Source organism: Juglans microcarpa x Juglans regia, chromosome 8D (assembly GCF_004785595.1).
Source record: "Juglans microcarpa x Juglans regia isolate MS1-56 chromosome 8D, Jm3101_v1.0, whole genome shotgun sequence".
Classification (NCBI taxonomy): Eukaryota; Viridiplantae; Streptophyta; class Magnoliopsida; order Fagales; family Juglandaceae; genus Juglans; species Juglans microcarpa x Juglans regia.
The window spans coordinates 30407517-30420293 of NC_054608.1; the positions used below are offsets into that span (position 1 = coordinate 30407517).

Below are 12777 nucleotides of genomic sequence, written 5' to 3' on the forward strand. Positions count from 1 at the left end.
TTGTTTTCTTCTATGTTTAATTCTCACAGATGGAGATCATGATGATGCAAAACTAGATGGCCAAGAGTAGATTTAGAATAAAGAATTAGGAAGGAATAAGTGAGAATTAGATCTCTTTTACATCATTCATAGGATTAGTTTATGTTCTTTTACTTTACGTTCAGTTTTTGAGACAATTATGTTCAATTCAGTTTTAACATTTTAATGCTTTTCAATAAATGAGGTATTTCAGGATATGAATCTCTTTACCGAGCATTATGTTATGAATGTTAGTAACATCTCTATCCTACAGGAACGGGGTGTTACACTTTTGGCCATCAGTCTTTAGTTGCTTATTGAGATGAATCTCATGTCAAAAAATTACCACCTCATAGTGAATAAATTCCAGCAACTCATATCATACATTTCAGGCTACATCATTTTCCCATTGCAAACCAAGTTGCATTAAAAAAAAAAGGTAGCATTTTGGACCATTAGATTTCTAATCCAACCACATTCTTTCGCACAGCAAATTCTTTGTTCAGCTGCAGTTTCTCAATTATTGGCATATACTGTTTCTCCATGTGGCAATTCATGGTAAATTCATATTTCTCGCTTTTTATATTTATAATTTTAGTTCATGTTTTGTTGCTTTTTTCAGCATAATTGTGTAATTAATAGATAGCTTCCACTGGAATTATGCATATAAAAGATTCATGCAACCTTAATAGTCTGAATTGAGCACTGTAAGATTCACTTTATAAATTAGTAAGGTTCCAGATTTTGTGATCTAAGAGAAAAATAAACTAACTAGAGGTGCAACTTGATTCAAGTCGATACGCCTCTAGGAAATATAAGAACCAAAACAACCTGATGCAACATACAACACGAAAAGACAGACGATAATATATCTTACCAACTTTTGAATAAAAGTATTCAGAACATGACGTTTGGTATGACCACGTAACAATGGGGGAACATGATTTTTGAACACCCTGCAACATAGAAATAAACCCCCCAGCCCAAACCCAGGAAAAAGATTAAAAAGTGTGTTGATGGAAATTTCATTCTAGTGGTAGCATAGTACGTGAAAGTAAATGCATTAGTTTAAAGTGCTAAATGATTTCTTTGAATCCTCAGAATAATGACAATAGCAATAACTAGTACAAAAACGTAACCTATAATGGAAAATCTTTAGCAGTCCGAGTTACTAAGGGGTTCCTGGTAAACAAACCCATCAATTATGAGTTAACGAGGTCAGATTTACCGTACAGAACGAGTTTATAGCATAAGGATAGTCTGTGTGGTGGTACGGCTCTCAAAGAAGCTTGCTTGGAAGTGTACAGTGTGGCTCGTGCTAAGGATGCTTCAATGGACCTTTTGGAGACATCTAGTGAATTTCACTCAATGGAATGTTAGCTTTTTTAGAATGGCTCGTGACTGGGAGATTGAGGCCTTTATTGCATTTTTAATCTGTTGTACCCTACTAGTTTGAGAACAGGAAAGTGAAGGCAAGCTGCCCTGGACCCCTTCCAAGAAAGAGATGTTCAATGTCCACTCTTTCTATAATGTTTCTTTCCTAGTGATAACAACCCTTGGAAGAGTATGGCAGATTGATGTACCTCTAAGAGCTGATCCTTGTTTTCGTAAGACTCTCAAGGGAAGATTATCATCACAAATAATCTAAGAAAAAGACACATTGATGTGATTGGATGGTGCTGGATGTACAAAAGGATTGGGACATCTATGGATCACCTTTTATTACATTGTAATGTGGCCAGTGCTTAGTGGTGATTTTTCAGCAGGGGTGTTTTGGTTTGGGTCCTGTCTAGAGGCATAGTGGACCTTTTCAAATCTTGAGATGATTAAGGCCCTGTTTGATACAGAAACACTCTCAACCCATCTCATCTCATCTCATCTAATCTCATCATTAGAACTTTCTTAAATTCCCATACAAAAAATAATAAACAATTTAACTTTTTCAAATCCCAAAACAATAATAATATTGAAAGATAATATTCTAATAATATTTTATTCAACTCATCTAAAACCATCTCATCTCATCTCTATCAACGGACAGCTTTGTTGTCCATAATTCTTCTTTCCTTATTTCAGCTTTCCTTATTTTACTTATGCTTGTACAGTTAGCATACAACTTTGACAGAATATAGTTTCCATATATAGGGCTAGAATCATTTGGGAACTTACTTTCTTTCCATGTATAGCATTCTTGTAAAGTCCATATATAATATACTGAACACTCGAGGCCAGGGATTTGGCAATTCAAACGAGCCCTAAGTGGTAGCCCACAAATTTCAGTAGTGTGAAAAACTTGCATGCCTCATATGTTGTATTTGTGGGGAAACGAATAATAGAAATTCTGAATTTCGCAAACAAATGATCGAGGAGCTCTCGTCTTTCTTTTTCAACACTCTCCTCATTTGGACAGTTTCTATAGATTTTAATGGGTTCAGTTTCCATGATTTTCTTGTATCTTGTTCACTTGCCATTGTACTCAGATGGCGCTTTGAATGCTTTTTACTGAAATTCTTATTACTTATCAAAAAATGATACGAGGATAAGAGTCAAACGGTAACTTTTCATGAGGCTCAAACTTCGCAACCTTTCAAAAGAGCCTTTCTGGATCCTCCCCATTTTTGGCTAAGGATGATTCGGTAGCAGATCATTTACAGCTTTCAAGCAGATTTCTTCAATGGAAAGTGGGCTTTAGAGCAGCACAGGATTAGGAGAGGGATCTCTTTAATGCATTCAATTTGCTGCTGCATTCAGCTTGGTTGAGATAGGATGGGGAAAATAAAATGAGATGGGCCACGTCTAAGGCCTAGCCATGTCTAAAGAGGAGTGTTTGAAGTCAAGTTGTTCTACAACGCATTAATCCCTCACAATGTACTAGTTTTCATCCATCTGAAAGAGTAAGGTCCCTCCAAGAGCAACTTTGTTTGATTGGACGGCTATACTAGGGGAAAACCTTATATTTGGAACTCCACGGAGGAGCAATGTCCTAGTTATGGAGTAGTATTGCATGTGTAGGAAGGGAATGGGAATCCGTCGATCATCTCTTACTCCATTGTGACGGTAGCACTTTGTGGCAAGCAGTTTTTCGTCTCTTTGGGTTAGATTGAGTGATGGGTAGCAGATTTATTAGGATGCTAGAAAGGAAGATTTGAGAACAATGACAGATTCACTGTAGCCTTTTGTGGAGAATGATTCCAATCTGTTTAAGAAATGAACAGAGCTTCAAAGGCTGTAAAAGGACAACCGAGAAACCCAAATTTTTTTTTTTTAATACACTATTTTTGGATGGCCGCCCACTTATGTTTATCTAGTTTTAGCTTCCATAATTTTCTGGACCTACTTTCTTTTTCTAGTTAAGTTTATTTGATGTCTACTCCCTATGTACTTGGATAATGCCTTTTTTATCATTAAAATTCATCTTACTTGTCTAAAAAAAGACATGCTATTAGGATTTAAAGAGAGGCATCAGAATCATTGTCATAACACTTAGCGTATATATCATATTTTGCAAGTTATGTTTCCTATGTATTCTTATGATGTGGAAGAACAGTACAAAAACGAGATCTTTGTATGTTTATATTTTCTCTTCATTTTGTTATTAGTTTTGTAACTGAATTCGAGGGTTTAGTCTCAAACATATCTTTTGATTCTTAGCAAAAGATTGATTTTACTGCATAGCTCAAGCACTCGACAAAATGACTTCACTATTTCATTTTTATTTACGCTTTCATTTAAAAACATTGCTCTGCAAATTTTTAGACCACACAGACAATGTGACATTGTATTGTTAACAATTCTCAACTCTCATAGAGATGTTTCCAGCTCCTCCATGATATAGCTGCAGAATTAAAAAGCCAAGAATTTACAGCATCTCATTCTTAGGCTTGCCTCTAATCTGGAATCTTAAATTTCAGAACATGAAAACATTTATCAAACAAAATATTAAATTGAGAATAGAAGCACTCACCATGAATTCCCAGCTGCATTAGAAATGATATCATAGACAATCCAAGGATGGATACCAGCTTTGACACCAAGAGAAATAGCCTCCAGAGAAGCAACAAGATGAATGCCCTCAAGCAGATCATTGACCATATTAATTTTACTGCAATGGAAAAAGAGAACTCTAATATGACAAGATAAAATTTAGGGAATACTATTCATCAACTAAATAGCATGTTAAGTATGAATTTCATTTATCCACGAAAACAATTACATCAGTTACCCAAAGACCAGGAAAAGCATGACATCAAGCCAATAAAATTTACAGCAGTCTTGGATATATAAATAAGGTTTCAAGCCAAGAAGAAAGCACACCTTCCAGCACCAACTTCACTCTCAAAAATGTAAAGCTTTTCACACATTGCTGCACACAAATCACAACAACAGGTGATATATTGATATCTTAAATGAAAAATAAAGGTTCATTAAATGATGTTCTAATACAACCATGTTAGAGTACCAAGAACAGATTTTACCAGAGAGAAAAGGCTGAGCCCTTGCAATGGCGTCTGACCTTCCTGATGAAGTAATCTAAACAGTTTAAAAATATCAGCACTCTTCCTGTAGTAGACTAGAAGTAATGGATCTCTACATCCACAATGAAGCAATCAAGTAAAAAAGAAGATATAATTTTACCATGACTTTTCCATCTAACAGCTCAGACTTTCCTCTGGAGACATATGCATCCACAAGATAGGCTATCGCAAAATCATCTGCAAGAAAGATATATGGGTAGATGTCAGCAAAAAATTCACTACTAATGCTATATGTTCCAGAAAGAAGGCAACAATCAAGATCGTGAGTATGAGGTGGTGCGTTGCAGAAACCATCAGTTCATTAGCCAACTTGGTGAAATGGTTGGGCATGTTTGATGGACCCCTAACTTTTTTATTCATGTAACATCATTTAGCAGTGAGATATCTTACTACTAAACATAGACCACTGGTCCATGATGCTCTATTTGGTTGCTGAAGTAAAATTTTCTTTTTCTATAAGTAAGTTGAGCTTAAAATTTTCTTTTTCTATAAGTAAGTTGAGCTTTATTGATAATAAAAAGGATGTAATCCATGTACACAAGCAGTATACTTTTAAGAAACAAAATTAAAGAAACAAAAGTTAAGATTTTATAAAGATTGCTCAATGGAGACACGTTTCCTAGAAAACTGAAGTTATACAAAGGTAACAATTTTAAAAGACAAATTGCCTGTGAGACGCTTTTCCAGGTTCCGAATATCTGATGGTAATAATGTAGAGCGGAGTATAAAGACAACATCCCTGTGCAACCCTGCATATGCATATAGTTACATATGCTGTATATCAAGCAAGGGACTGATAATTATATTAGATGTTATGGGAAGCTTCATCAAGACCTTTTAGAGCACCCTCATTACCAAATATTACATCATTCAAATTATCTGCACGAGATATCAACACAATCAAAGCTGCAACACCTGCATGCAAAAATTGAGCACAGAAAAAAGAATCATATAGGCAATCCAATGGCACAAAACATACAATGCTCATAATTTACATAGGCCAAGGATAAAAAAACCATTAGGACAAGCACAATTATGATGATGCTGTTGAGTGTCAATAGAAGGCCATAAATTATGCGTGTCAATAGATAAATTCCTACTGAGTAAGAGCTGTAATTGACTCATTAATCTAGGCTGTATATACTCTCCTAAATAGGAGAGGAGATTTAGCTTACCATGTATGGCTCCCTAGGATCACTCTATGTAATTAGCTAGCTTACCATGTATGGCTCCCTAGGATCACTCTATGTGATTAGCATGTACAGCTTAAGTTTCCTTGTATAGCTGGCAGTCTTGCCTATATAATGAAAAACCTTCTCAGAAGAGAAGACAATTCGAACCATTCTGTTACCGAGTACACGTGGTCCAGTACACGTCTTAAAGGTACAGATACTACATTTTATTAAAGGCACTAAAGGTGCAACCCAAGTACAGTGAGGGTATATGTCGGAGACGGCTAATTTAAGTGGGGAGTTGGAGCTTCACTTTAGAAAATCTACGAAAAATACAAAGCAACAATTGTTGTGGACAGAGTCCCCTCATACAACAGTTTAAGCATAAAGTCTTAATTCTGACAGTGCTCACTCACAATCTTTGAAGTTATGGGAGTTGCACTCCACTTATCATGTGGAACTGATAAAAGAAATCTTAAAGTTCTATATATGAATTTCACTTATCATGCGGAATTGACTAGTTTAGATTTTAGTCTTGTATTTTTTATCTATTGAAAGTTTCATGAAATTATAATCAATTCTGATTCTACAGATAAAAAATACAAGACTAAAATCTAAACTAGTCAATTCCACATGATATGTGAAATTCATATGTAGAACTTCATGAAATTTAAATGACTTAGAAAGCTAGTGGATGGCTTCCACTAACTAAGGATTTCCACATTCTGGTTTCTTTTACTCGTAAAACCAAGAAATGAATTTTTGCAATCCCTCATCATATCCATGAGCCAATATTTACGGTAGGAAATGGAAAAATGGGCAGTTTCGCCTTTACATCCATAGGTGAAGGCAGCAAGCAGACTTCGGGCTGGTTTGGATTTAGAGACGAGATGAGATAGTTTTAGACGAAAGTTGAAAAAAATATTGTTAGAATATTATTTTTTAATATTCTTATTTTTTTGGGATTTAAAAAAGTTGAATTGTTTATTATATTTTGTGTGGGAATTTGAAAAAGTTGTAATGATGAGATGAGATGAAATATTTTTTGAATCCAAACGGGGCCTTCATGTCTCAAAATGGCTTCCTATTGAAAAGAAAATTGGCAAAACCTTGTATAACCAAATCAAATTATGTTCAAAATAATGCACAGCCTGACATCAATAGACCACTCAATCCTAAGCAGGTAAAAGGTGCACTTGAAACACCCATGTCCACCTTTTGAAAATTGATAAACAACAATTAACTACAGATAACGTTTGCACAGTTCAGTTGGTTATTACAACTTCCCAAAGAAAAAAAAAACAAGCCTAGCTTAAATCACAAAACTATATAGAATTGTATAACAAATAACTAAGATTGTGTTACCTCTCCCTGCCTCCACGGCACTAGCACACCTACTTCCCCCAAGCTTCAAAAAGTCACTTATCAAAGGCTGATATACCTGCAAATAGAGCAATTGCATTGCAACGTTGAGTTAATTACCCCAAATGAAGTTATCTTTTCACAGGGTGGCATATTAAACTGATTATCAAGCACATATATACATACTGCATAATGAAAACATACAAAAATTACATATCTTTATACCCCCCCCCCCTCCCTCTCTTTTACATGACTAAGAAATTTCAAGTTTATCAGAAAAACTGCACATTTAACAGGTCATTTATCAGAAGGGCATTATCCTGTGTTGGTCCCATGAATGCAAGGTCAGAGGAGGGGACATCTGAATGAAGTCCTAACCTTCAACATCTTTGAATGAAGTGGCTACTCCCCAGAATTAAACCCACACTCATAACCAAGCATTTGTACACTTTTCTCTTATATTCATTGTTTGCAAGATCTAAACACAGCTTTAGTGTATAAATCAATCACTTAAGCACGCTATGACACTTCGATCGAGGATATCAGATTTTACTGCTCAAACCGGAAAAAATAAAATAAAATAATACTTTCACTTGCCTTACTATGAGATGCTTAAAAGTTTATACTACATTGATTATATTCTTACTTATAAAAAAATAAAAATAAAAAAGTTTATACATCCATAGAATTTGAATCTCTTTGTTTAGGACCTACCACATTCTTAGTTGTTCATTTTAGAGGGGCATGAAGCAAGAGGCATGCAGAAACCCCAAAGAGAGGGACTTGAAGTCTGAAATGCTAATGCATCATAATGTTTTTCCCACATTAAAAGTCCTAGCCCACAATGTTTTTCCCTCCAATGGGAGCACAATCTTCGGTTACTTTAGGATCAACTGAGTGATACCTTCTTGGGTGGTGGAGCTCTTGACTTGTGGGAAAGGGCAATTTAGCCACCATCATTGCACTCCTTTGTGCAAGATGGTCCCTTGTATTATGGTGTCTATGGAAGGAAAGGAACCAGCAAAGCTTTGAGATTGCAAAAGATTGGTGTGTCAAACCAGAAGTTAAATTTTTTGTTCTTAACACCTTCTATCATTGGACAAAGGCTCATTATGGTGTTCCATATTCTATTTCTAATTTTCAGGACTTTTTAGCTCTTTTGCCTGTTGTTTGATGAGTGAATCTGTGTATGCTCCTGGGTACCAGGACAATATCCCTTTCTATCATTAATAAAAAAATAAAAAATAAAAAATAAAAATCATACTCATCAAAAAAACATATCCTCCTTTTGTTTTGGAAGATTTCTGTTCAAAAGTTCAGCTTTCTCAGTATCAAGTATGAAGTTCATAGCTAGTGGCCTTTTGCCTAAATGGGACCAATCCGCATATCTCAAAGGTGACATTCGAACCAGTTTGAATCCCCAATCATGTTGCCTAATAAAAGTTAGGAGTTCTTTTTTATAAGTACTAAAATTTAGGAGTTCATAGCTAATAACTTTTTTTTTTATAATTAATAAGAAACTTTATTCCCAAGAATAGGCAAAGCCCAAGTACAGCTCATAGCTAATAACTAACTAAGGGCTTGTTGGGACACTTGGAATATCTCATAGTTCTATGAATAGTAGTGAAATGGTTTGTGATAAGATTTTTATTGAGTTTTGGGAAAGGAGAGAAAAAGTTGAAAAATTGTTTGAATATAATTTTTTAATATTATTTTTGTTTTGAAATTTGAAAAAGTTGTATTATTTTTTGTGTTTTGTTTCGAAGTTTGGGAAAGTTGTATTGAGTTTTGTGTTTGGATAATAATTAGATAATGATTAGATGAAGAAGTTGAAAATTTGAAATTGAAAAGTGTTGTGTGTTTAAATGATGTTTGGAAAGGAAATTATGAGAAGTTTTGAGCATATCTAAGTGTCCAAACATGGCCTAAGAGTCTCGATCATAATATCACATGCTTCAATGATACATTATTCCCATTTTGTTAAATTTCACTAAAATATTTAAAACTCAATATACATTAGATTAGGATCACTAGACGAAGGCAGAAGTGTTAAATGAGAAGGTAATTAGCTTATGATCTCCAATTGGACTGAATAAATAAGAAGATGCAGGTGGCCAGTGGCCACCCCAAGTTGTTCCAAACTATCTGTGTAGCTCACTCTCATTTAGTAGGGCTTGGTTGAGTTGCTGACAAAAGCAATTTCTTAATATATTTCATAACGGCTTCCTTTCAAGCATTTTTAAACATTTGTTAACATTTTTCTTTTTTATTTTTCAGCAAATCTGTGATAACAAATATATATATATATATATATATATATATATATCTAGCGATCCTATACTCATGGAAAGAATTTGACCTTTTCCTTTTCTATGACAAGTTATCACAGAGACCAACTCAACCTCCACAGATAGGGGAAAAAAACGTCATTACAAAACACTAGAACAACCAAAGATGAATTCAAAAGTTTTTCAAGAAAAAAAAAATTTTGAAGTTATTTTTAAAATTCTAACATAATACTGAAAAAAGCAAGAATTAGTTCATACTTTCATTGCCAATTGCTACCAAGTTTTGCAACAGAAGCCTTCTAAAAAATACAGAATATTGCATAATTTGAAGTTTTTATATTAAAAAATATACCACAGCTTAACTAATAAGGAAAAAAAACGTGAGAAAATAAAATAAAACCTAGAATTTATAGCTCCAAAAGTAAGAATGTAACCTCAAACAAGATAAACATATGCAAAGATCAAATCATTTCTGCCACAAGAGTTGCACTCGTTGCACACAGATTAACTTGCTACTAAAGCTATCACAAGCAACTCTTGCATTATTAACTTGAGAGAGTTATGTATTGTTAATACCATTATTGCATTACATGTCCGGCAAAGATACAACAGCCAACAATCAATCAGTTCAATAAGTTGGACAGTGGATAAATGTCATGTCCAGTCCATATGACGACCTCTAAAGCATTCTATGATTTGAACAGATTAAAAAATCACCAACTGGCTGAATTGTCATCAAATCTGGTCATTCTTAGAGAATATAAAAACTCACGGTTTTTATTATTATTCCCCCAAATACTAAATAAATCTAGACTTTTTTAACTCCAATTAATTAACTAATTTATTTAATGTCAGTATAGTGTTTTTAATTTTATTTGAATGTCTTAGTATTTATGATTCAACTCAATTTTAATTTCATTTGACCATACTCGCCAGTTGAATCCATACCAAAACCGAAGTAATATTTCTTATCAAGGACAGAGCAAGGATTGAAACTTTGAGGGGCCACTGTTAATAAAATATTTAAAAATTGGAAGGAAAAGAAAAAAACCATTGTTTGTAATTTTTTGACAAAGTGCCACAATATACCCTAAAAGTACCACCAACTTCTTTTCTCCAGTGAGGGCTAGTGCTAGGCCTAGGGTGGCAAATCGTGTTTTCAGGTAGTGTTCATGTCGTGTCAAGTCATGAACATTCGACTATATAGATCAACCCGAACTCAACCCGTTAAACTAAACGTGTCAAGCTTTCAAACCTTAGCACAACCCATTTAAATAACGGATTATGTCGTGTCACCTGTTTTGACCCATTTAATAATTAATTAGAAATATGTTAACACGACACGACTCATTTAAACCCATTTGTTTCATATAAATGGGTTGAACTAAAACGCATACAGCATAACTCATTTGACCTGATTAACATAATTTTACATAAAAGTTAAAATCTATATTTATTAATAACCACAATATCTTAAAAATATATATAAATATTTTTCAAATTTTAATATATAATAAAACCAATATTACAAACCATACAATAACAAATATGTATATAGGTCTAAAATTACAATCACAATAATAAAAGCAATAAAAACATAAGCATCCTGAAAAATATCAATACTACAACTTAACAATAATAAAATTTTAACTTTGAAATAAATTCTAAAGGGTCAAAACAGATTGATTTCGTGTTAAGCAAGTTGACTCATTATTGACCTGTTTATAAATCATGTTTTAAGTGAATCAGTTTTGACTCGAACCCATTAACATCGAACTCAAACCCGTTAATTTCGTTTTATGTCCGTGTTAATGGGTCTTGTCACATTTTGTCACTCCTAAAGGCTAGTGCCGTCCCTGTTTCCATCAATGCTGTACCGTACATGGGACCGATACCAGAAAACAAATCTAAGCTGTACGCTCAGGCCCTTTATCTACCCAAATTTTTTTTCCCTTGTTTTGTTTCTCAAATCCCAGGGACTAGGCCCAAGTATCATTCATTAACAAACATAAAGTTGGGGGCGACAGACAGTTGTCAGCTCATGAGGACGTAACAATTAACATGGCATATGAACCCCACGACATCATGTGGCAAAGCCCCCACTTGGATAGGCTCGGCGCACATTTTACCTCGGTAATATATGTCTTCCAATCGGAAACCAACGAAAACGCGCAGCATTCTCTTTTCCGTACTAGCAAGTAGCAAGCAAACGCTGCGACTCAAATCATCTCTCCTCTTTTTCCCCAGAGCAAAAAATAAAGGAGGGAGAGGGAGGGAGAGAGAGAGAGAGCAGATCACAAGATCTCACTATTCTAGCATGCTTAACCAAGATATATACTAGCTTATACTAACCATGGCCAGTGAATCAAGTATCATGAGATCCCATATTTAACAAAAAGATTTGTCATTTGACTAGAGAAATGAGTTGAGGTGTTTTGTGAATAGTAGTGAGATTATTAGTTTGAAATTAGATGAGATGATCCAGGCCCTTAAAAAGAAAGAAAGCCAATTATACAGCTTTCTCAAACAGGATCGTTTTCAAATTTCCACCGCTTTTTGCATGTGCCCGAGCATAACAAATTAATAATGCCATTGACTCCCTGCATTAGCGGCGGATAATGTATGCATGCGTCTTCGCCTCTTCTAACTTACTAAAGGAAATAGAGAAGATTGAGATTTCCAGATAGAAGAATCTGCCGAGGAGGAAATTTAGGAGATTTCCACCGATCTTTCCTGGTTCAATATCCATTTTACATATTTATATATATATATATATATATATATATATATATAATCTAGAACGAATTGCAGGAAGAAAAATAAACCATAGAATGAGATTACGTATTCCAATTTTCTTCTAAAGTTGTTTTTTTTTTTCCGGGCAATCAAACAGAAACGAGAATAAGTTCACCGACGAAGATTCAAAAGCAAAAAGATGGAGGAGAAATAGAAAGAAACCTCGAATGCTTGAACAGCGTAGCCAGAGCGGAGGAGCGAGGCAGCCAAGTCGAGGCTTAGTTCGTCCAAGCCAAGGAAGCCAACAACTCCTTTCGACGCCATTTCAAGATTGAGATTTTCAAATAGACGACTCTGTGCTTTGGCAGCAATTTGCTTCCGTGTTCTAATTTCTTTTTGATAGGACTGATGTTATGATTAATTTGAATGAGAAGAGCACTCGCATTTATATACTCTCACACGCAGTTGACAACAATCAAACCTTGATATTTGATAAAATAAACAGTAGCACTAGCGTGCCGCTTGCAGCTTACCGCTGCAAGTGACCGCTAGTGCAAAACTAGTGTTTTTTTTTAATCTAATTTTTTTATTCACATTTTTTTATTATTTTTAAATATTTAAAAAAAATAAAAAAAATGCATAAAATCAATTTTTCAATCACTAAGT

General features: G+C 34.4%; 1 protein-coding gene across 2 annotated transcripts in view; it reads right to left on the reverse strand.

Annotated features, from left to right (window-relative positions):
• Positions 1-12540, reverse strand: part of LOC121242699 — a 35492-nt gene extending 22952 nt beyond the window's left edge. The window contains exons 1-9 of one of the 2 annotated variants that reach the window (XM_041140630.1): positions 12334-12540; positions 7091-7166; positions 5409-5468; positions 5222-5302; positions 4654-4730; positions 4494-4548; positions 4333-4381; positions 3983-4120; positions 896-974 (exon numbers count right to left, since the gene is read on the reverse strand). In XM_041140630.1, coding sequence (XP_040996564.1) covers positions 896-974; positions 3983-4120; positions 4333-4381; positions 4494-4548; positions 4654-4730; positions 5222-5302; positions 5409-5468; positions 7091-7166; positions 12334-12435 — 717 coding nt within the window. In that variant the 5' untranslated portion in view covers positions 12436-12540. Of the gene's footprint in view, positions 1-895; positions 975-3982; positions 4121-4332; positions 4382-4493; positions 4549-4653; positions 4731-5221; positions 5303-5387; positions 5469-7090; positions 7167-12333 lie in introns of both variants that reach the window. The other variant, XM_041140629.1, reaches the window with a different exon arrangement.
• Between the last annotated feature and the right edge of the window lie 237 nt (positions 12541-12777).